Here is a 24,527-nt window from a genome sequence, read left to right on the forward strand (position 1 = left end):
TTAGAATGCAAATTATTGCATTTATAGTACATTCTCTACGACTTCTTTGATGCTCACCAAGATAAATAAATAATTACTTATAATGAAGTCACTGAAATGCTCACAGCCACACATTTATACCCCACCTATCAGATGGGAAACCAAGGAAGATTTATCCTTTGTTTGGGTGGAGGAGTTTTAATTTTTTTTTTAATAAGCATTAATTACAAGATGTGAGAAAGTAAGTTATTAAAATAAGCCTTGCATGTATTTACAAAAAAAAGCAGCATTAAAGATCAGCTCATAGTGTTCAGATTATTCTTGTATTATATGCCTCTGAGAAGCTTCTGGGTTTTTTTAAATGCGTGCTAGGGTTTCTGCGAAGTCTGGGGAAAAAGACTACTAATGATTTATTCTAAAGTACCAAGTACTTAAGTCCCTTAGTTCAAAAAAACAGTACCAAGCAAACACTTTAATTTAGCTGAACTGCACAGTTTCTAGGCCAAAGGGAGCAATTAAAAAGAAAAAAAACAAAGAAAACCCACAACAAAACCTACCCTGTAAGAAGGCAAATGCCACAATCCTCACTGACTTCATTTGCTTTGTTCTGCTCTTCACTATGATTTAGGTAATTCATACTTACGTTATGCCCCTGTCTCACACAGGTAGACAGTGAAGTCACCTGGTGCAAAAGACTCCATTTTACCTTAGCTTGATACATTATGTTAGACAAATTGGAAAGACATACAAATCATCATTATCTGAATTTAATTATACCCCAAGAAAATACCATGTCTGGACCCCAAACCATCAACCAGTTTTCAAAAGGTGCTAAATATAACCTGAAATCCTGTGTAGATAAATACACATCTCCAGAGGAACAACTGTCTAAAGAGAACGTACAAATTACAACACTAACAACAGGTTAAGCTTCTCCTATCTACCAGTTCCGTACAACTACGGACCTGGGAGCCTGGTAAACAACCTTGTGAGCTGTCTCTTTTCTTGGGAACGCCGATTTTGCCTTTTGTTCACAACAGGTTTGGTGCAAGGCAGAACAGGAAGGAAGGTGGGCAGGGGGCAGTTTGAAGTCTTCTTAAGGGGGAACTCAGAATAACACTTAAAAGCATCAGAGTTGATCCTGTCAGTTACAAAGAAAGCAACAAGAGATATTTACCTTTGCTGTACTGCTTAGGTTTTTTTAAAAGAAATAAGTCTGTTTATTCAAAACAAATTTTACAAAACAATTGTCTTTCTGTGGTACAGAGCAAAGTTTAAGAATAAATACTGAATACTTTGTATAAAAATTAGTAATATCAAAGGGAAACTGATGCAAACCAAACAAACAGGTAGGTAAAAAAATTTAGCATTAAATATGCTGTGCAACGATGTCAAACTCTTAAGGAGGAGTGACCATTCAGGCTGATACTGTTTTACCTGTGAGTAAAACCTGACAGCCCTGCATTGGAGCACCGAGACTATTGTTAAAAAAGGTTCCAGATGAAAGTGTACAAATCTTGTGTTTAGAACCATAAAATAAGAAGTTTTCTAGTGTCTCCATTTTTGGAAACGAGTGCCTTCGTGCTTTTGATTCAACAAGCAACTTCTTTTCACTGCAGCAAAAGAAAATGCAAGGCCCTTTTAAGATTAAGAAACAATCCAAACACAACTCAAACCAACTGTAAAACAAAGTATTTCAATGGTCAAAAGTGACTTTCAGATAATGGCAAACTACATTTAAGCAGTGTTTTAGATGTCAGCTAGTTTCAGCTACTTAAAGCTTAGTTTACTTTTGCTCATATGTGTGAAAACAAATCCCAGCACACAGATATGCTGGAAAAACTGTAGCCTTACTGGTACATTTTGGTTGCATACTGCATATGAAGACCCTCTTTCCCTATAGTGAAACAGGATGACTTTTTCTGACAGTGCAGTTTTGCTGTGCAGCTTTGATTGAAATGGCTCAAAACCAGTCAGAAATCTGATGAAGCAGCTTTCCTTCAGTACAGAATAATACCTTCTCTATATGTGCATTTATCTTCTCTGTAAGCAACAGGTTATACAGATCTAGGGCTGTCTTGTGTGTTTTTTGGTTCTTTCAAAAACACATCCTCAGTACTAAAATCAATTTGTTTAGGTAAGAACAGGAACTGGACTTGTTTTATTCTGAAGTACAGCTGTTACATTCTTCAGTCATTCTGACACTGATAAATTATTTATTTGTAGGCTCTTTATATGCCAAACATTTGGAACCAGTTAGGATTCTTATTATCTTCCTTCTGGAAAATCAATTATAGAAAGTCACATATTTTGCTTCATTCCAGTAGCGACCCATGATCCATCTGAGCAGCTCAGAGAGCAGTCAGGGAGCTCACTCCTGGACTGCCCACACCAGCAGACACCACTATCCGTTCAAACCATAAAATCTGCAGCACAGCTCCAACAGAGGTAGCAGTTAGTTAAACCAAGCTTACTACCCACAGCTTAAAACTAGCTAGTCCTTTACAGCTGCCACAGGGTTTGCAATTGGCAACTAAGATATCTGTCCTGAGAGTCTGTGGAAGCACCATTGGTGAGCTGTACAAGACAGAACTGCAGACACCCCACAACTCTGCTCCTCTGCAGGATCTGTGTGGCACCACAGTACAGCTCGTAAGGGCTGGAGTTTGCAAATCACTTTGTTCTATTTTGATTTACAATGCACACCTATTTTGTTCCTCTGCAGGTGACATTAACATTGATATATATTCAAGGTACAAGGTTTTGTGAACACAAACAATCTTGACATTGTAAAGACAATTTCGATGAGAAATATTTTAGTTATTTTGATTTGTGTACTGATTCTGTGAATCACCACCTTCTTACCCCTTCAATGCAAAGTCAAAGTTCATGCAGGAAATAGCCTCCCTCTTTGTTAGTACATGCATGAATTTTTGCTTTTTTAAGTGTCTAAAAGTTTCACATTACCTCTGAGCAACATTCTTAGTGACTTTTGCTTGCTTCTAAGCTTTAGAACCACAAATATTGGAAAACAGAAGAACTGTTAAAAGAAAACTCATTTAGCTTATTTGCTTATTAAAGATTGGACAGTTTATAAATACACTTATTCAGTTTTCAGAAGGTAGAGAAATATTAGCCAAACCAGTTACATGAGTAGTATTTGATTGTTATGGCTCCAAGTTCTAAAGAGAGTTCCCTTGTTACTTAAAACCAGCTCAGAGGGAATTCAAACACTGTTTCCCTATTTCAAAGATTCAGGGAACTTCAAGAGAACAACTGTGGCTGGTCTTCACTTCTAGCACTCACTGTTTGTCAACTGTGCAGGTCCAGACTTTGATGAAGCACTGAGAAAGGGTGCATCTTTGTAATGAGTTTACACTGCCTTAAAATACTGCAATACTCCATCAAGACAGAAGTTCCACTTTGCTTATGTTTTGAAAGGTCTATTTCCATTTTGATATAACAGATTTTTGTTTTGCCACATGCCTTAGTTCACATAGCTTAAAAAAAACCCTCAAGACTTACTAACAAGTTCAAAATAACAGATATTTCAACAAACATTTCAAAGTCTAGAAGCCAAGTCCGTTACAGTTCACTTATAATCCAGACTTGCATCCCTTGAAGAGTGTAAAAAAACAGGCTACAACGTAAAAAGTTGCAGTACAACAGGAGAGCTATTCCAGTAAGTTTCTGAACAAAACTGGGAACCATCTTCTTCCTCTCCCCCTGCCCACCCCAAATATTCACATGTAAATTTTACCTCTTTCCATGTTTACATGTATTTTGAATAAACACCTAAAAAGTTGTTACTCTGTTTTGGCTCAGTGGATCTTCTATGCAGATATTCAAGTATTAAGAAAATGCAGCTGAACAAGGATATGTGTCCTCATAGTACAGTTTACAGAGAAGCACAATATTGACTAGTCTGCAGTATATTCTACCCCAAGTCCCTGAAGAAATATTTTTAACTTTGGGATCTGTAGCCTGCTTCCAGAGCTGGCGAAGATCATCTACGTGTCCATGAGACGTCATCATCTTGTTATAAATGCAGGGATGATATGGAGCCTTTCCTTCCCCAGAAAAAAATACGTGATATTGTGGTACAATTCCCATTTTATTGGCACAGAGACCCATGAAAACATCATCTATATAAAGACTGGTATTGAGAGTCAATGAAGCCTCATAGACTTTAGCTGCTACATCATTTGATATTACATAAGCAGCTCCTGCTGTGTAGTCAGGGTAAGAGGGCCACGGGTACATTTCATATGGCACATAATATTTGCTACTCTTGTCTCTTACGGGAGGGGCTCCACGATGGACACGACCAATCCAGAGATCCTGAACACCCATTTGTGTTAGACTTTGGAGATAAGCAACAAGATTTGGCATATGGATAAATATATCGTCATCTGCAGACATAATGAACCTGGCATGGGGACAGTAGGCATTCACCCAGCTAAACTGCAAAAGCAATTTAAGAGTAAGATTGTGAAAAGTATCCAGGAAGTCTTGCTGAATCAAATCATTGTATTTCTGGTCTTCAAGCTCAAGTTCTCTTTGCCGCTGTGTTTTATGCAGATGGTCTGTTGGTCGTCCTAAAGCAAAAAGAGTTTTAATGTTGGCATTAAGTTGAGAACGGACATACTTCTCATTTCCCCAGGTTTGTCTAATTGCATCCCTCCGATGACGGTTTTCAGGAGAAGTCTTCACAAACAATAGGAGAAGGACATCCTGCCGTTGACATTTCTCTTTGTGGTTGATCAAGTATTGGTAGCTTGATACTCTGTCCAGGTTATCCCTGCTGATAGATAGGCTGTCGTTCACAAAATGGTAGCTATTTATGAGGTATCTGTATGAATAGGACTTCATATGGCTCACAATGTGATTATCAAATGGTCCCCAAAAAATCATGAGACACAGTATGAAGCAAGTGGCAAATATCTGCAAAAAATGGCATTTTCTGACTCTTCTGGGACTAACAAACATTCTGATGCAGTTTTTATAATCCTTATTTTTGTTCAGGATCAGTGTTTTTACAGTGCTTGAGTTTTTGTTTAAGAGCACAGTGTCACCCCTTCAAGATAAGTGTCCCTTGTAAGGCATGATGTCTTTCATTCAGTATCCTTGTGAAGCCAGCTTTGTTCACAGAATTCCTCAGTCATCTTTCTCAAAAAACGTTTCTCTTTGACTGAAAGAACACAGGCAGTTTTGAAAGATGAGACTTCCAGATGAGTATTTTCCCTTTGGGGCATCTTGAAACAAACACTGCGGTTCTAATCGGATCTTCTCATGTGTTCCTCTCCTTCATGAAGATGAACACCTGCCAATTCTAAGAGGGGAGAGGAGAAAAATGTTTTAGTGAGCTGTTACTAACACATTTGGGTTTAGCTTTCGTCATGGAAACGCGTTGGCTCCTCTGACAGTCCCATCACAACCGAAACACACACACACACACACAGACAGTCCCACTGCCACACAAACACACCCTCCCTCTCCCCGGCTTGGCAGCAGGTCAGGGGCGGTTCGGTGGCCTGGGAAGGAGGAACCTTACACAGAAACCTCCTTCTTAGAAACCCCCATCGCTGCTAATCGACAGGCGGCAACACTTATTTAAATTCTAAGCTGGTAGAGAGCCGCAGCCTGCACACACAGGGTTACAAAGTGTCTGTGGGCGTTGTGCAGAAGGCACATCCGGGCAGAGCCCCCCGCCCGCTGCCGGGCAGGCCGTGCCAGGCGAGCGCTCCGTGTCCCGCCGCCTGCCGAGCCGCCCCTTCCCACAGCGCTCCAGCCCCCAGCCCCGGCAGCGCCCCCACAGCCTCACCCAGCACCTCCGGAGCCGCAGGACGGCCCCGTGGGATGGAGGAGCGCCCGCCGGGACCGGCACCCGCGGGCTCGGGCAGCGCCACGCGCCCAACCGCGCCCGCCCCGGCCCCGACCGGCCCGCAGCGCCCGCCCCGGCCCCGCAACGCCCGTCCCGGCGCGGGGCCGCAGCCCGAGCCACACCAACTGACCCTCCGCAACGCTCCCCGCCACAGGTGCTGCAGCTCCGCAGCCCGCACAGCCACACCGCTGTCCCTGCTGCCAGACAGGGTTTAGTTTAGTGGGGAATCCAAAGCACAAAGAGCCACCCAAGCCCAGCCTTCTCACCCTGCAGTTCAACGTTCAGTTCTTGTAGCAAGAGTTGCAACTACTCGTTCATGCCATAAAAACATGAAAATAGAGAGCTCTGTCAAGCAAAAAATGTAGGATTAGCACCATAAGGAATGACGCCTCACAGGCTGAGCACTTGCTGCACAGAACAACTCCTGACGCAAGAGTACACAAGCTATCACTTTATGTGCAACACAAACGTTTTTGAGGCTGTTTTATGCATCTGAACTCTTGCAAGTAGATAACAGAACTCTTGCAAGTAGATGAGAACAGAACTGAGTACAGAGATAAGAAAACTTTATGCAATTTTGTGGTGCTCCAGCAGGACACTGGCTGCTCACAATGGAAACCGTGCATTGATGTATCTGAGGATTGCAGATTGTAATGCATAACAGAAAAGCTGTATGGGCAGTTTGGTGAATAAAAGTCAGCGCTTTTTATAGTATCAGTTTAAACCCTTTTTATTTTGGAAACATGAAGTTAAACAATGCAGCTCAGAGTTATAAACTCAGCAACTTTGCAACAGAACACCATTGCAAAGCTTACTCTTGTTTCAGATGAAGCACAGCGGTGCAGACAAGTTGGAGTGTTAGAGAAATCCAGATATTTGGTAGTGTCTTTTGGAGGAATTGGTCTGAAGACACCAGGTGGTCAGGTGGCCCACTGCCATCATGATAAGCTTAAAAGGAGAGGCCTGAAAGTAAAGGGAGCACAAGGCAATCTATTTGCCTACTTGAAGCAAAGTTTACCCTGGTAAACACAGGCATCCTCATCACCAAATACAACTTGTTTAGATTACACTTTGGTAAGAAGTTTTGGCAACAGCCTGGTAAATGGAGACAACAGTCAACACCACAAATACAGAGGACAAGGTCATTGAAAACTATCCGTGAGACTAATCCACATGACAATTATTCCCACTAGGGAAAAGTAGAAGTCCCCAGAAAAAAACCAAAACACCAACAACACCAAAACCAAATCCACAAAGCAACCGAAAAATCCACCACAAGACACAGTAGTCATGATGGAAACAGCTTTAAATATGGAGCAGATAGCAGGGAACAAGAGATATGCATAGACTCTAATTTCTGCTGCCTACCACCCCTCTCATGAAGTCAGAGATATTGGAAACAGAGCTTAAGCTTTTCTTTGGAGAAAAAATGAGCCATAAAATTAACTGACTAAGGACTGGAACAGTCTGTTCTGTCATTTCCTTGACCTAGTTCAGGGGAATTAGATCACCAGTAGTAGACAGAATTTGTTCAGAATCCTCTTCAGAACTACATTTCTCAGGTAAAACTTTATAATGTGACTATAGATGAGCAATACTCATGAAATTTAAGGAGCCTATACCCACCTACCTATCCCACTCCAAAGGAGCGTGGAAACTTGCACTGAAGGTACTTAATGCACAAGTAGAATTCCCTTTTGATTGTCAGAACTTTTTATAGCCCTTTTACAAGACTCGTCCTTTGAGCTTAGTCATGTTCTCCTTCCTTTAAGAGAAGTTAAGGAAAACAGGTTGAGTCACCGCAGGAGCTTTTTGCTGCCATCTGAATCTCATCATTCTAAGAAAACAATCCAACACACAAATGTGTTCTCCCTAGCAAGAGGAAACACCATGGAACAGAGACAAACCCATGCTTGACAGTCATTTTTCTAACTATAATTAAGGTATTTTGCCTCTTCGTGTGCATTTTCTTACTTGTGGCTTGAAAGCTGTTCGATCTACTCCAAGACCGGAGAGAGACTGGGCGAACCAACCACCTGAACACAGTTCCTACAACTGCCTTCCTTTCCGGCAGATTTCCAATTCATGACTCCATGTGGTCCTCCCCCTGCTGCAAGTACTGGAGGCCTTTGCCATCCTGTAGCAATCCTGCCTTTCCTAAAGGAGCTTGTTATTTAACCTTTCAGTATTACCACAAGCATGAATCACTGAATGCAGCAACTGTTCTATTCTGTATTTTGCATTCAGAATATATTCTGGCTTGAAAGTGGAGCTAGCATGGGATGTCTTGCAAACTCAATAGTTTGTAGAGTCACCACTATGGAAAAGCAGATCTCTAGGGAGCTACTTTAAATGTTCACAGAAGTCAGTATTTGAAAAAAACTCAGTGTGAAGTTTATTTCAGGATAGAAGTAGAACAGTTTTGGGAAGTCCCCTGAGGAGCAACAGATAAGAGAGATCCTAAAGAAACACAGAGACACTCCAGATATGAAACACCAGAGAGACAAACCCTCACTGAAAGAATTGTGAAGAGACAACATTCACACTCCATCATGGTGATTTTTTCCAACTACCACCACCTTGATAAAAACATACACCCAAGGGAGACCAACTAAGACTGCCCCAAGAGAACACCTCACAACTGCTAGCTACAAATTTTGTCATGTGGCACCAGACAACATACCACATCCCTGCACAGTGTGTATTTTTGGACAAGGATCATAACCATAGCTATTTTTCATTCTTTCTGCCTAGGACAGAAGGTAAGTTTAGATCACAACTGGCTTTGCCAGACACCAGGATAGACCAGGAAACACTATTTTAAATATGAGCATTTTTTATAATTTGTAGCAACTGTCTCTTTTATCATCAAAACTCTTGGATAAAGACCTACAAGAAAGATTATAGACCTCAAACCTTACCTAGTTTAAAACAGAAGTCATCTGAAGAGCTGATGATCTCCATGTCCATGTCTTGTCCTTAGCTGTGTCAAAGAGCCACCTAGTCAAAGGGTGTAGTTCTATGCAATGGTCGAGTTCAATCAAAAGCTACTGCTGCCAGGTGGGGAGAACCTCACACCGGCTCTTCCCCAGTCATTCCCTCTCATCCTCATCATACCAACCTTCCACAGCTCTGGAGTTTATATAGTTGCTCAACAAGCCAAATTCAGCTTTTGTGAGCTGTGTCACAAAAGAAAACAGAACAGAAACACTTAACAAGTTACACCCTGACACTTCCAGGACTCCCGGTCATAGTGACAGGTCACTTCTAGGAAAAAAGATGCAGTAAGATACTTAGCTAAGTTTGTCTTCCTACACAGTTTGCAAGCACCAAGATGAAAAGAAATCACAAACAGCTTGCAAAGAAAATAATTTCAAGTAATGTCAAAACTCCCACTATTACACTTTTCTGTACAAACTGTTGAGAAATGCAAGCTAATTTCTGTAGAAAAACATAAGTCACAATGGCAATGGGATTAGCAAAAAGAAACAGTCCAGTGCTACAAAGATCTATAAACAATTTAGAGTCAGGTCATGGATGCTGCATTAGTAAGAAACATAACGCAAGGATGACTGATAGTAGCTTTGCAAACTCTGTTTCAAGAACAGATAACCAACTCATCTTCTGAACTCTCCTACTCAGGCTTTGCCTACAAGCTCTTTAGTTTGCCTCCAACTTCTACTCAGAGTATAGTTTCCTGCAATGGCAAATGAGCATTCTTAGACGCTTTTTGTGCATGCACTGAGGCCTTCTCAGACTGAACAGACAGATGATTCTCTATGAAAGTGAACATCCTCCACCTCAAGAGCAATCTCCTTATTAAAACAAATGGGCACTGAAGTACAGCATTTCCTCCAGGGCTGTATGGAGGAAGTAACTACAATGGCACCCAGAAAAATGAGCCATGTGCTGTGCCCACTTGCTGGCTCTCACTGATTTATAGAACTTGTAAGTGCTGAGCAACCTCTGAAGTGCTTGTTGGCACAGAAATTAAAAGGATGGCAAAGCTTTAGAGGGCAATTGACTACAGCAGTTCAACTCCTTCAGGGCTGGAAGAAGAAACAGGTTGTAAATGCCCAGCACTGCCAGGAAGCAGCTAACTGCCAGGAGAGATTTCGTTTCTACTGAGGTTTTGCTCTTACTGTACTATTGGGTGCAGAGAAGAGAGTGATTTCTTCAGTTGCCTCTAAAATGAACTGCAAGCTTCCCAGCTGCTAAAAGCCAATCTAAATAGAGACATCTACCAGAATGGACAGACTTGCCTTCTCAAGTTGCTTTCATGACAGTGAGTTGCCCAAAACAGTGACTGTGGAGATGGCAGGAGAAGCGGGACCACATCTTTCAAGCACCAGTTTGCATTTAGGCTGCAATTCTCAGCTGTTGTAACCTGCTATATCCACTGCAGACTCTTCCCCATACAAGCTAGAAGGAAGGATGGTGTTTTCCAGAGTGAAAGTCTCCAAAATATGAGTCATTTAGTTCAAGAGATTTTGCATAAACCGCACAAGCTCCAACATGAAATTCTTTGCTTTATGTGCAGCAGATTGAGTGAAAAGAGCCTCTTCTTTGTACGGAGAGCAAGGATAATATTCTGAAATTTCAGTTTGGCAGTGACATGATTGAGGCTGCAGGTCCTTATGTTCTGAGAAGAGGGACTAGGTTAAGCACTTCCACACAGACAAGTCAGAGCTCTCAGACAGAGCTAAAAAGGCTGTATGTAATGGCACCTACCTACTGCACAAACCACCACATCTGTTTTGGCAGCAATGAGCTCTAATGCCATACTGAGCAGTGTTCTGCATTTATATAACTTCACTTTTACAGTGCCAGTATTTAAAGATGGGCCAGATTGGCACACATTCCTTTCTACTCCCATGTACTAGGGCAAAAATAGGCAGCAAAGGGGCAGAGCACAGGAAGAACAGCTGCTAATGTTACCCTGTCAGGTATAGGCTCTGCAAAGTCACCTCCCTCCCCATTCTATAGCAGATCATTTCTGTTCATACTTGGAATCTTATCTGAAAGATTCTGAACAAGTGTTGTAATTAATTTTCTAGTGACTAGATTTCACTTAATTTCAGAATATTATAAACACACCTTGTCTGCAAAAATGGGCAGAAAAGAGACATTACAAAGAGATCGCTTGCCACTGCCTTCTATCCCATATTACTGTATCCATGTCTTTACAAAAGACAACCCTGCAAGAAGGACATCCCATTACATATGGCAAGCTCTGAGCTGAACATAGAATAAAACTGTTTTCTCCATACTAGAAAAAGCAATTGTGAAATATCAAGGAAATAAGGATCGAGTGCAAAGCTCATCACTGGAGACATGAAAATGAAAATCCCCTAGTTACACATTAATCATAGAATCATAAAATCATAGAATCAACTAGGGTGGAAAAGACCTCTAAGATCACCCAGTCCAACCTTTGACCAAACACCACCCTGCCTACTGTACCATGGCACTCAGTGCCACATCCAGTCTCTTCTTAAACACCTCCAGAGACGGTGACTGCACTACCTCCCTGGGCAGCCCATGCTGGCTGGGTCTGATCCCCTGTCCGCCCTGTAGCTGCTGTGTGATGGCACTCAGGATGACAGGCCTGTAGCTTCCCAGATCTTCCTTCTGGCCCTTCTAGTGTTTGGGCACCACACTGGCCAACTTCCAATTGTCCAGGACCTCCCTGGTGAGCCAGGACTGCTGGTAAATGATGGAGAGCGGCTGGCAAGCTCTTCTGCCAGCTCCCTCATCACTCTAGGATGGATCCCATCCAAGTGGCTCAGCAGGGCACTCACTGCTTCCTCCTGGATTGTAAGGGGGCTATTCAGATCCACTCCCTGTCTACCGGCTCAGGAGGCCACTTGTTCTGAGGATGAGCTGCCTTACTGTTGAAAAATGAGGCAAAGAAGGTGTTAAGTACCTCAGCCTTCTCCTCTTTGGTAACTATGTTCCCACCCCCCCCAGAGCCCTCCCCCATGTCAACAAGGAATAGGGGCTTCCTTGCCCCTCCTTTTGCTATTAATGTATTCATAAAAACACTTTTTGTTATCCTTAACAGAAATGGCCAGATTAAGTTCAAATTGTGCTTTCACCGCTGTAAATTTTTTAGTACAAGACTTGATGACATTCTTAAACACTTCATGAGTTGCCTGCCCTTTTTTCCAAAGGTGGTAAACTCTCTTTTTTTCCCCAAGTTCCTGCAAAAGCTCCCTGTCCAGGCAGGCTGGTCATCGTCCCTGCCGGCTCACCTTTCAGCACACAGGGACAGTCTGCTCCTGCGCCTTCAAGCTTTCTTTCTTGAACTATGTCCATCCTTCCTGGACCCTTTTGTTTCTCAGGGCTGTTTCCCAAAATATTCCCTGGACCAGCCTCCTGAATAAGAAAAAGTCTGCCCTCCAGAAGTCCAGGGGGTTTTGTTGATACCCCATCTTGTTTCACTGAGTATGGAAAACTCCATCATTTTGTGATCACTGTACACCTGACAGCTTCTGACCACCACATCTCCCACCAGCCCCTCCCTGTCTGTAAACAGCAGGTGCAATGGGGCCCCACCCCTGGTAGGTTCATGTATCAGCCACAATAGAAAGTTATCCTCCACACATTCCAGGAACCTTCTAGGCTACCTCTTCTCTGCTGTGTTGAGCTCCCAGCAGCCATCCCGAAGGCTAAAGTCACCCACAAGGGCTGGGGATTTTGAAACATCCACCAGAGCTTGTATCCAGCTCTTCATCCTGAATACTGACTCCCTATTTCATAGCATGTTCTAGTTGAAGAGCTGCAACATCATGGCCCCACCTAATCAATAATTCTTTCTGCTGCCTGTTTTAAGTAAGCCCATTCAAGTTTAGTTGCAGCTAGATCTAGAAATGTTATTTCCTACCTATTTTCCCCACAAACCTGAGGTGATTTCTGTTCCAGACTGCAGGCCATACCTGAAGATCAAGCTGAACAACTATCTGAAGCAGACTTTTTCCATGCTTGCTGCCAAGCTAAAAGAGGAAGTCTGATTGTTAAGACTAGTTCAAGCTGCCATTCCATGGGGCCTCACTTAGAAACTCTTATTTTGCCTAGTAAGAATACTTTTTAAAAAGTGTTTGAAGTACACATTTCAACAGAAGGCTAACACTGTTGTACCTCATCTGCTCCCCAGTCTATCCCTCTCCCTCACATTACTGTAGCCTATAACCCCCATTCAGCATCAAACTCCAGATGGATGTCCCGTACTGCAGCAAGAGTATGCAGTCAAAATTTGCATGTTACATGAGTCACCAGCCTGAGAGCACTAGGGCAGTAACACAAACGAATAAGAATGTGTAAGTTCAGTTTGTAGATTAGAAAACAAGGTGGCTTTGTGCTAAACGATTGTGTTTTTTCCTCTCAGTTTGACCAACAATGATAAAATATGTTGGAATTATTTAAGTCAAAATACTGTTTAACTTACAGGGTACAGGAACTGGAGGGGGGTTTTTAGTGTTCTATTAGACTAGTTCTTGCCTTTCCAGATTTAAGCTACCAAAGATCAGAGGTATGCAAACTCTTGAGTCCACATAGCAGAGTATCATCCCATCTAGACTTCCCAATTCAGTTCAGCTACATAAATTTGTCTGTCTCTCTTAGGCATGGCTCATTAACCTTAGCCAAGTATCATGCTGACTTACCATCCAGACACCATTTATGCTCTGTACACACTGAGCATGACAGAAGTCCTGGATCACCCTTCTCTGCATCAAATCTTTTCTTCCAGTGGTTTATGTTCTCAAGCCTACAAGTAGAGCCCTGGAAGACAAATCTGCAGGTTTGCTTGTAACTTGCAAACCATACACACAAGAGTTTGAGGCAGCTGGGCTGCAGAACACTGGTTATGGTTCCCATCCCATCAGTCAGAACCAACATCACTACTGACAAAAACTCTTCCATCTTGATGACCCAGCTCATGCAGTCAGGACACGGCCTGGTTTTCAGTTCTTTATACACATTGTAGAAATCAGGGAGCAAATCAGGTCCCAGTCCTTAGTGCAGGGATATGAGACAGTAAAGACTAATGTTCTCTTCTGTTGTCAGGGAAGTATTCAGGCCTTCAGTTTCAAGATCACGTTTTCCTCACCACAGGTACAGACCCAGCCAGCACCAGGTCTAACACCACATGAATCCACCACACACAGAGCTGCACCTCAAGCAAGGCACACACTTACACAAAGGACTCCTAGTAATTTAAGACAGTCCTCCTAAAGCAACTGTAGGATCAGCCTAGAAAGGAAGCTGCTCTGTGGAGAAAAACAATACTTCTATCAATATCTAAGGAAGCATGTGCATAAAAGATGAGCTTTCTGATGAATGAACAATCATGAGAAAGAGAACCTCTTTAAGATGACCCTTAATGGCTCATCCCCTCCCACAAATGGAGTGAAGCTGCCATTACACTCCAAACTTCAAAGGCCTTCTCTTGAGATAACCAAGAGCAAATAGAGCTTAAGCCACTTCATCCTGCCATACACTCAACAGATGTACAAGCACTTCAGAACTGACAGTCACTGCACTCTGTTCCCTTGGCCTGAACAGAATCAGGCCTTGTTCTTCTCACACCCTCCTGTTCACTGCTGTGCAGAGCTGCCAGGAGCTCCTAAGCTAAAAGAGAGAGATGCTCTATTCTGCTCCAGGCTGGGGGAAGAGGAGATTTGTTAATAACCCTGTCTGCTTCTTGGATAACCCTGCCTAGTGGGTTGTCTTCTTTTATTAATAGGAAATGCATCTATTCCAATCAAGCAAGCAGCGTATCTGACCATTCCCTTTTTGTTTAGCATTTGTACTTCAGTTATTCTCTTAAGAGATTAATTACCATTTGGGGTGGTTTAGCATTAATTTGCTAAAACTGTTTCAACACATGCAAAGACTGCATAAACATGAAGTTTATATATACTAGATATACACACACATTTTCTATAAAGCATGAAGTACTAGTCATTCAAGATATACCAAGAGAAGTTACAGAACTGAAATTTTTAATGACTTTAATTTAAAGTTACATAAACAGCACCTTGAATTCAATTAGAGTCACCCTAACTTTAGGCCAATCATTATCTAGAAATAGCAACACATTAGACTGTCCATTTCTCCTAAGTTCCAGCCTGCAATTCTGAAAGTTTTCACAGTCTTCACTGGCATAAGAAAGTCCCAAATAGTTTTAACGTTTAGATTGAATAAACATTATGTAAAGAGGTACATGTAGTTTGAATAATCAAACTCCTGATCAAACAAGTACCATCCAAAGCTTTAAGGTTCATGTACTCCAATGTCTATTGGTATCAAAAGATACCACTCCTTGTGAAGGAAAAGACTGCCAGTTTGGGGAGAGGATTAAAGAAAACAGCAAAGTTTTGCTAAACCTAAGTGTACTGGATGAGATGGCCAACAAAAAGCGACAGATGGAATGTTGCACCACTTCTGTGAGATCTGGATTCATATATCCAGCTATCCTTTTTCTTTAGTTCAGTGGTGAAATGTTTAATTTCAACTATTTTATGACTACATAAGTTTCAGGGCTCTAATGTAGTTTTCACATTTTAAATAGTTTTCAAGACAGCCAAATTTTTCACATAAAAAGCTGATGGTTCTTTGAAAATTTAAAACCAAATTCAATACTGAAGGCACATACATACATATGGAGGTCTCCATGTTTGCTTCAAGTCAGCCTGAAAGGCAAAATCATCTCAGATTTTAGGATAATGTGGAACGAGAACCACCTCAGCATATACAAAGGAGCTGCAGATTGCCTGGAATAATAGCTGTGCAAGGCTTTGTTTAAGCCTGACTGCAAACCGGGTGGGATGAATTCCATTAATCCTCTCCTACTTCTGGGGGAACTCAGGAGAATTCTGGCCTTTTATACAGCCTCTGTGCAATGCAGCAGGGCCAGAGACTGCACAGGAGACACTCTGCTTTCTGTTGTTATGGAACATGGAGAGCAGGAGCAGCACAGTTGATAGCAGAAAAGCAAAGCAAAGCAGCAACCCACCTCCCACACTTATGAGAAACATGACAACACAGAGCTGCAGCCACTGAAGAACAGCATCCTGCAGTTCCAGCTCACCACGGCTCAAGTGCCCTCACTGAGAGCTGCTAAAAAGCCACTGGCCATAACAAGCCGCAGAACAGAGGACTAAACAAAGAATTCCTCAGGCCTAGCTTCAAGATTCAAATCAGATAAGAAAAACCAAACAAAAGAGCTGCAAAACACTCCCAACATGTTTAATAATCAGTGAGATTTCTTCAAGACTACAGTCTTATTCAGTAATATCAAAAGCCAGTAAAAATTGTATTTTTATATCTAAAAACACATGTCTGTTGTATATACGTGTATATATAAACCCACTTCTTGGCAAGACTAATGTAAGGCCAAGAGTGTAACTGAACTACATATGGCACTTACACGGCACCAGATTAAGAACTGCTGTGAGGACAGTTCAATGAAACAGAGATAAGCAGAAAATATAAATGGAATTCACTGAGGGACAGACCACAGAACACTATACTGTGGACTCTAGAAAGAAGCTACAAAGATGGAAGCAAAAGCTTGCAAGGCAGAAAGGAAAACAGAAAGAAAGACAAAGACATGACTAAAGAAGCCTGATCATTCTAGAAGGTTGAGCTTTAACTACAGTGCACTGAAAAGGCAGTATTTTTAATTACCACAGGACTTTACTCAGGTCTTGCTGACAAAGCAACCAGAACCTCAGAAAATAATTAGTCATAAGTATGGTGTCATTGCCACCCTTAGTACCCACTATAAGGGTTTCCAACCGGAAAAGATAGCGAATACTATTTTATTGGAAAGTCAGGAACGTTGCAGGGACAAGTTGTGAAAGCACTTTGTATGGTCTTTCCTGGCAATAAAACACATGCATGACACACTCCAATGAACAGTGTAAAGTTAAAGACTAATCTTCCTTTAGTTAGCCAACTCAAGTATCAGAAAATACATCCATCCTCTGTCTGTTCCATACTCCATAAAAAAACACAACTTACTGAGGGCTGACGGTACAGGACAGTGATGTATGATGAGTAGCACTTCAAAAAAACAAGAAAAGCTAAGTTTCCTGCCCTAAGACAAAAGGCCAGTTTTGTCTGTCAAGACTCCTCGGGTATCAGCAGAATTGAAACTGAGAGAAACAAACATTGCAGGATGGAGCAGAAGAAATGTGAGCAGACTTATGGGCCAACAGCATGTTCAATCTGAAGCCAATTTCCTCAGGTCTAAGTGAACAGACTAGTTAGATCCCTTCCTCTGCTGCCATGTCCCAAAGCACCTCCAGCAATATGCTCTGTGTTGACAGAAGCATATTTCAAAAATGCAGCCTCAGCTGAGCTGGTGAGGTTGAGCTGCTGCATCCTAAAGCGGACATGGCAACATTCCTCAGAGTTTTGAGTGATCAGATGCTTTTTATTCAAGTTTAAAACTACATCCAGAAATCTGGAGATGGTAGCAGTGAACTCTGACCTCATGAAATGAGATTATAGGAAACCAGCTTCCCCTGGACTACAAGGCAGGAACTTCTACAGCTTGTGCTCTTCACAATATGTAGATGTATGTTCCTCTTCAACAGTCCTTCCAATAAGGTGCTTTCACTTACAACTTCTTTCACTTTCCTTCTTTCAAGGACATCTGTTCACAGGTTGTTTAAGCAGTTTTGGGCTCTGGTAGATTTCCTGAGTTATTTGGACAGGTAGTAGCCCCCAGAATCTCCAAGCCGTAATTCTAAGTTGAAGATCAGACTGCAGCCAGACAAGCAATAAGTAAACTTCAGGACTGGTACAGGTTAATTTTAAAAAGTTGCATTTCCAAAGTGAAAGTGTTTCATCATAGTATTTCCATACATTGTGGTGGTTTCCTCATTGACTACAGAATTCAAGTCAAGTGTCACCTTTCAAAGATCCTTCCTCAGCATTCCCCCAGTTGCTGCCAAGGGCAAATATCCCATGCAGAAAATTTATGAGAGGGGAACCTCTCTACTGTCCATGACTATTCTTTGAGTTTTTGAAGACTCAGGAAGGCACAGATCTCAGTTCAGGATCTGGACCACAATCTTCAAAATGTTGCAAAGATTCCAAATATACAATGCTTTCTTTATCAGTAGAAAATCCTGCTTTCATTTCCAGCCAACCAGACAGAGGTGAACCATGCTGCTTTCCACAGAACTTAAAAGATTAGCTGTTACTGAGGTCTGCTGAATAATCAAGTAGCCTCCCACGAGATGTACATATCCTAGGAAGGTAAGGTTGACTAAATTCTGCAAGTGCTGCATGGAAGGAAGAGCCAGCAGTGCAATTCTAATCCATCACATTCTGGCTCCCTCCACCTCTTTCTGCCAGTTCCAAGGCCCAGCAGACCTACCACAGCAACAGCAAAACCACAGGGAGGTTTCCCAACAACAAAACTCCCTCAGTACTTCTGTACTGTCAGTAGCAAACATCTTCAAGTTAAAGGATTACCTAGGCATTTCTTCAGGCATAGAGGGATAACCATGGGAGAGGCAGTGCTTAGTACATCTTGGATGCTGTCACACTGTAGGTGCAGAGTAACACCAAACACTGGCATTCCAAACGATAAGGGATGACCTGCAGGGTTTTCCACATGCTTCTCCCTAATCTGTAGGCGAATTACCATTCCTAGTGTCAGTACTCACTACTCCAGTTTGGCCAGATGTCAGAGAGACTGTCCCAACTACTGCTTTGGGCAGCAGGAGCAACCAGTTTCTTTCTCAATAATTTAGGATCTTAGAGAAAGCAGAAAGTGATAACAGTTTTCATTCACTCAGTGGAAGACAACTAGTAGGCAGATACTGCTATTGTATTTCTAAGCAGAAAAACAAATCAACGACCCCAAAACCCTTATCACTGAAACAGCCCAGTTTTACTGAGATAGTACATTTCTGCATGTAATAGATACACTTCTATGAAACTAGTTCTGTGCAGAGCAACCAATAACTTCCACAATACCAGAGCAACATCCAGCTCTGTGTAATGGTTCAGCCTCCAGGAATAGTGCTAGAGTATTCCATGGCTGTTATCAACAGTAACTTACTGTCTCCTGCCCTGTCCATTAAGAAAAGAAAAAAAAAAACAAACTGGCATTTATCCTCTTTTAGATTACAGCTACTTTCCCTTTTTAAAAAATAATCTATTCCCTTGCTAAACCCATCTATTCCCTTTCCAACTGCTAGGAGAAATGCAAGAATTGAGAAGAAGTGAGAACAAGACCACATCATACAAAACAGATTTCAACAGCTGCAGTAGTAGTTTCAACACTAAGAGATCCTCAGGCATAAGCCTGGGCAGTCTCTACATGAGGATGCAGCAGCACGTACCGAGTTCTCCACTACTTTTCAGAGCCAAGAGAGTTTACAGGGGTTTCTTAATATTGTCTTGCACTTAATGTAGGTGCTTACATTGGCGTGATGTCAGTCTCGCATCTCTGGGTGCTCCCAGGATCTTGCGCAGCAGCAGAAGCTGCTTCTCCCGGAATAGCCCAGGTGTTCCCTGTGCTCCCGGCAGTGAGCATGACCCAATGCACCTCCCGCTCCGCTCGGGCCCCGCCGCCCCCAGCCCGCAGCTCTGCCCCACGCGGCGCCCAGAGCATCCCAAGCTCTCACGGAAACCTTTGAAACTCAGGAGAGTCGAACACACCGGGAAACGCGCGGGCTGGGGCACACCCCGCCGCCTCCACGGGGTTTCCCGATAGTTGTTGCCGCCTCCCGGCACCCCCGCGATCCCGCGGGTTAGCGCAGAAGGATCATGATCCTTCCCGCCGCCGCGCAGTCCCCCATCCCATCCCATCCCATCCCATCCCATCCCATCCCATCCCATCCCATCCCATCCCATCCCATCCCATCCCATCCTCACCCCATCGCATCCCATCCCATCCCCATCCCTCGGGGCATCCGCGGAGCCCGGGAGCGCTCTGGGAGGGGCGCGGGACAGAAAGAACTTCCAGCCATGCGGCTGCGGGCGCCCCTTCGGAGGAACAAAGGCGGGGCCGTCCCGCACACCTCCCGCCGGGCGATCCGCAGCCTGGCCAGCGGCACAGCCAAAAGATAAAAAAAACTTTCTTGGCTTTGCTTAGCGCAAACGCGCCTTTGAAAGCGTTCGCTCTGCCCCTTTTGCCCAAAGCGTTTTCTCCTGCCGATTTTTCCTAAGGAGTCCCCAGAAGGCGTTCGGAGGTGGTCGCTCCGTGCCCGCTCCCCCGAGAGCCGCTCCCGGGGCGCGTCCCCGTGTTGCAACCCAACAGCGCGGAGAAACTCCCAGCCGGATCTGCGAGTTTCGTGGGGGGAAGAGCTGAGGAGGAAAAAACCCCAAAGAATCCCATACTTTGTCTGTAGAAAAAAAATTAGTTTGGAGAAAGAGGAAGCCGGGAGGGGCTGCTGGAACAAGGGGCGGGAGGAAACGGCGCTGCTTTGAATGGGTTGTTTCACCGCAATGCTCCAGTGGCCGCGAGTTTTCCCTCCAAGGCTCGGGGCATGAGAAAGACGCCGAAAGGGCAACAAAAAGCTTCTGATTTTTTTTTCCTTTTTCCTTAAGCATAATCGACTGCCAGACAAAGAGAGTTTTGAGCGTAATCTACTAAAAGGCTACACACAACAGTCATTAAAACTGCACTGAAGTTTGGGTCTCGTTTATCAGAGAAATTTGAAATCCTGAACCCCGACAAGCCCCTTCTTTAGAAGGGGCGCGGAGCAGGCACGTACGGCGTTAATGGATGCGGTCTGCACCGAAACCCTGGAAACAAAGCAGTTGGAAAACTCGTTTGTCCAAAGCAGGGAACCACAATTCCTGAAACGCGGAAAAGTGAAACACCCTCCTCCTCTGAACACACCAGTTCTTACAATCCCTGAAGCCAGGCAGTGAAGAGGAAAAAAAACATTTAGAAAACCAGAATATTTTCGCTATTTTTAATTACCCAGCTACTCTCTTTAGCTATCAGAGGGACGAAAAACTCGGCTGCTCTTATTTTAGAAAGCAGGCGGGGGACCGGGGGGACACCCAGCACAGATTCCCGCACCTCACCTACAGGACTGGCCGGAGAGCTGCTTTCTCCTCCGCTTCTCGCTCGGGGAAGAGGGACCGGTGGGGCCGCCGCGCTCCCGCAGCATCTGCGCTCCCGCGGCCGGAGCCGCCGGCTCCGCCCCTCCCGCCCCGGCCCGGCTCCCTCCTCGGCTCGGGTGTCCCTCTGTTTGTAAACACCCCGGCCGCCCGCGGCGCTGGAGCCCTGGGCATTATCCCTGCTCCCGAGGAGGAGGGGAGGGTGAGCCTGCTACGTGGGGAAACTCAGTCTTGCGACGGCACTCCAAGTGCTAGAAGTAATGCTGCTTAGAAGATCGGAAGTGCTTTTATCTTCTTACGAGACACCATGGAAGTTTAGCGACTTTTTGCTCTAAGCCTACAAGGTGCCAAATAACATCTTACTGCTGGGTAGTTAGTTTGCAGGTCACAGTGAAACTTATCTTACTTTCTTGTTGGAAATCTTCAGAGAAGTAAAAAATGAGAGTTAGGGTTTGTTTTTCTCTTCTACCTTCCCCACAAACCTTGATGACTTGTTACACCACCTTGAAGGGACTGCGTGGTTCACTGAAGAACATCGCTAGTAAGCCAGTCTCCATGAGTAGTAGACTGAGACAAAAGTATTTAAAAAACAAACCAAAGTGCTGTGAATGTGCCTTCTTTAAATACACTTCTGCCAAACTTTTGTAAAGAGAAAAACTGGGTTAAAAAAAGCACTCACTCAAATTTAGTTGAAAAGCCACTATAATTCTGTGCCTTGTGTGGTTTCATAGAATCATAGAAGCAGAGAGATTTCTCACTCAACAAAATGTCAAACACAAACCCATTGTGTATCTCCCATTCTTTCACATGACTCTGATTGATCTGAATCATTCCTGACCTCATCATTGACTTCACAGAAATTTAACTATTGCATATCATGACAATTAGAGTCTCTGTCACTTTACAACCATATATCTGACAACATCTTTACGAGGCAGGAATTGTTTTCACATACAAGAGAGAAAATCAGAGGTAGGAATAGTGTTGTCAAGGTCACCCAGCTAAAGTAGAGCAAGGGTAAATGTGAGCAGCTAATGATCCCACTGAAGGAGGTGTTGCTTTGCAATACAGATTTTGTTTGGGGAAACTTCAAGGCCTAAGGAGTTTTTCACTTGATCTCTCCTTTTTCTTCTGTGTCTTAGTATGAGTAAATACTGTATAGCAGCCTTCCCAGATTTCTCTTTGTCTGTTTGATTCTGCAGTAAGACAAAATATAATTCTTTACAATTGGCAGTTCACCTTAGAAGGAAAAGTTTGTAGATCACTGTGGAAATTTGACGTTATCTGAGCGGTGTTGAAATAGTAATAGAAATAATCTTATAAACCAAGCATCATTAATTTTTCTTACCAAAATGATAATTAGTGATTCTTTTCCTAGTTCACAAACGTGGGGGTCTTTCCCCCAAGTTATTCTTTCTTCTAGGTATCATTTCTGCCTTATCTGTGTCTGAATAATGCAGCTCCCAGAAAATAAAGCTTCCATGAGTCACATTTTCAAAATCAGGAGATATGTTTAACATATCAGGTGTGCATATGTGGAAACATGATTCAGATATAATTACAAATTTTCAATAACTAGGTCCATAGGATGCAAAGTCAGAGGTATTTCAATTATTGAATGAAAGCCACTGCTTCTAATTAGCACTGCAAAGAGAGTTTGGTGTGACTGAGTTTGTCTCAGAGTTGTGTCCACTTTTCTCCTGAAACGTGACATCTGCTCAAAGGATCAACAGCTTTGCCTTTGTGCTCACTTATGTCCCATCTTGACTGATACGAATTTTCTCCAATTTAAATGCAGCATATCTGTCAGTGATCACACTTCCCCTCTGTTCCCTCCCTCTTTCCCTCTTTCCCCTTTCCCCTTTTCTCTTTCCCCTTTCTCCCTTCCCCATTCCTCTTTCCGCTTTCTGCCTTCCCATTCCCCTTTCCTTTCTCTTTGTTTTACAACAAAATCCTGTTAGGGTCATGTCCTTGAGATTAAACTTATTTAGAAATAAAGCTCTATCTCCTCTTTTTTCTTCAGTGGTGTTGGAAGGGAGGGTTTTTCAACTTGTATTTGTTTGTAAATTAAATCTTAAACATATCATCTCAGCCATATCTTGCCCACTCAAGCCTGGCAGCTGCAGAGGAAGCTGCATCTGTAAACCACCAAAAAAAGGAACAAGCAGCATCAAGCCTGCAGTTCAGAAGAGCCACTCACACATGGTTTTCCACAGGAAGCACCTACCCTGCTGCCATGCAGTGCTACAGCACACACAGGCTCAGGTCACAGAGGTTTAGAGAGCAAAGTTGTTTGTTGATGTAAGGACTGATACCAGAGAAGGGATGCAGGAGAGTGCAGACACACCCTGGCAGGGATGGGGATTTAGGCAGGCAGGGTCCCTTGTACCCATATAGCCATCCATCCCAGTGGCCTCATGTCTGGCTGAAGACTTCAGGCCCAATTTTAGTATAAATAATGAGTTGATATGATTCAACAGAACAGGGAGCAATACTTAAATGTTGCAGTTTTGCAGTGTGATGTGTAATTCCTGCAGATTTGTGTTAAGCTGCTCTGCTCTTACTGTTTCATACTCTTAGTATGAGCAACATGCTTTTAGATGTTCTTGTCCAGTGGAGGAAGCAGATAGAAGGGAAATTCTGTAAAACAATTTGTTTCTAGGAAAGTAACACACAAGCTTGCTTACCAGTGAAGTATTTTCACAAGGAGATTCAGATCAGAGATCTGTCATTTATTTCTTCTGAGCATTTGAGTCTACACGGAGCCCTGGTGAACCTGCACAGTGCAATCAGAAGGGTTGTGACAGGTACCTCCAGCCCAGCTGCTGCTGTCATCGTCCCACAGACACATTCCAACAGGATGGACAGGCATGATCCCACAGAACCTGTGTGCCCTAACTACTGTGTCCAGTGCAGCCCAGTATAGTCTGGGCCTGAGATTCATGAGAGGAAATAATCAATGAAAAGATGATCTAAAAATCCAGAACAGTTCTGTTTGATAAGCCAAACCAGCATCTTTCTGTGTGTCCATGGCATGTTTCTTGTATGAGAAATGTGATAGTTTTCACAGCTACATGACTCTGTGCTTAGACTGGAAGTATAAAATACTTGGGCATTTTTGGTAAAATCATAAGGAGGGCAGCCTTTTCTACTTCACTTAAGCAAATGGCTGCAGGCAGCCTGTTACTGTAGCACACTGACCAAATTCATGGAGACCTAACTACTGCATTCCTTACTATCTTATATGCATTAGCTACATTACTGAGATATTCAGTTTGTGTTCAAATGTTATTGTGGGGAGATTATTTGGTCAGATGTTCTATGTCATTATTTTATGAAAGGGAATGTGATTCATAGGTCTATTCTGCTGATGTTTTATAGTCAGTCAAAGTTAATTTAGGGCTGCTGCTGTCCCTTCTGCTTTCTCTCCTCACACGCTCCTCATGTTGTCCCTTTGCATCCCTTCTGCAGTGCTGGCATCTGTACAGCTAGCATGGCCTTTTTTTCCCCACTTTTGTGAGGTTAGTTTTGAGCTGGATCAGCTCCTCTTGCTCAGTTTACCTGA

The 24,527-nt window shown here is 43.2% G+C and overlaps 2 protein-coding genes across 16 annotated transcripts in view; one reads left to right on the top strand and one right to left on the bottom strand.

The window, feature by feature from the left end:
- Positions 1-24,527, top strand: part of MCF2L2 (MCF.2 cell line derived transforming sequence-like 2) — a 157,425-nt gene that overhangs the window by 77,372 nt on the left and 55,526 nt on the right. The window lies entirely within an intron of this gene.
- On the bottom strand, positions 149-21,032 carry B3GNT5 (UDP-GlcNAc:betaGal beta-1,3-N-acetylglucosaminyltransferase 5). Of its 7 annotated transcripts, XR_011698795.1 has the most exons (3): positions 20,927-21,032; positions 3,740-5,311; positions 149-1,592 (listed from the first exon to the last, which is right to left on the bottom strand). XR_011698795.1 is itself a non-coding variant. In XM_071567052.1 (2 exons), the coding sequence occupies exon 2, from the start codon at positions 4,966-4,968 to the stop codon at positions 3,832-3,834; it is 1,137 nt and encodes a 378-aa protein (XP_071423153.1). In that variant the 5' UTR covers positions 4,969-5,311; positions 20,931-21,032; the 3' UTR covers positions 151-3,831. The 7 variants fall into 7 exon arrangements, 6 of the variants coding, with proteins under 6 accessions (XP_071423153.1, XP_071423151.1, XP_071423154.1 ...); XM_071567052.1 differs by having other exon boundaries at positions 151-5,311; positions 20,931-21,032; XM_071567050.1 differs by having other exon boundaries at positions 151-5,311.

The sequence above is a fragment of the Pithys albifrons genome, chromosome 11, assembly GCF_047495875.1.
Source record: "Pithys albifrons albifrons isolate INPA30051 chromosome 11, PitAlb_v1, whole genome shotgun sequence".
Lineage (NCBI taxonomy): Eukaryota > Metazoa > Chordata > Aves > Passeriformes > Thamnophilidae > Pithys > Pithys albifrons.

Coding starts and splice junctions, on each gene's coding strand:
- B3GNT5 (XM_071567052.1), bottom strand. CDS start 4,968: ATGTTTGTTAGTCCCAGAAGAGTCAGAAAATGCCATTTTTTGCAGATA.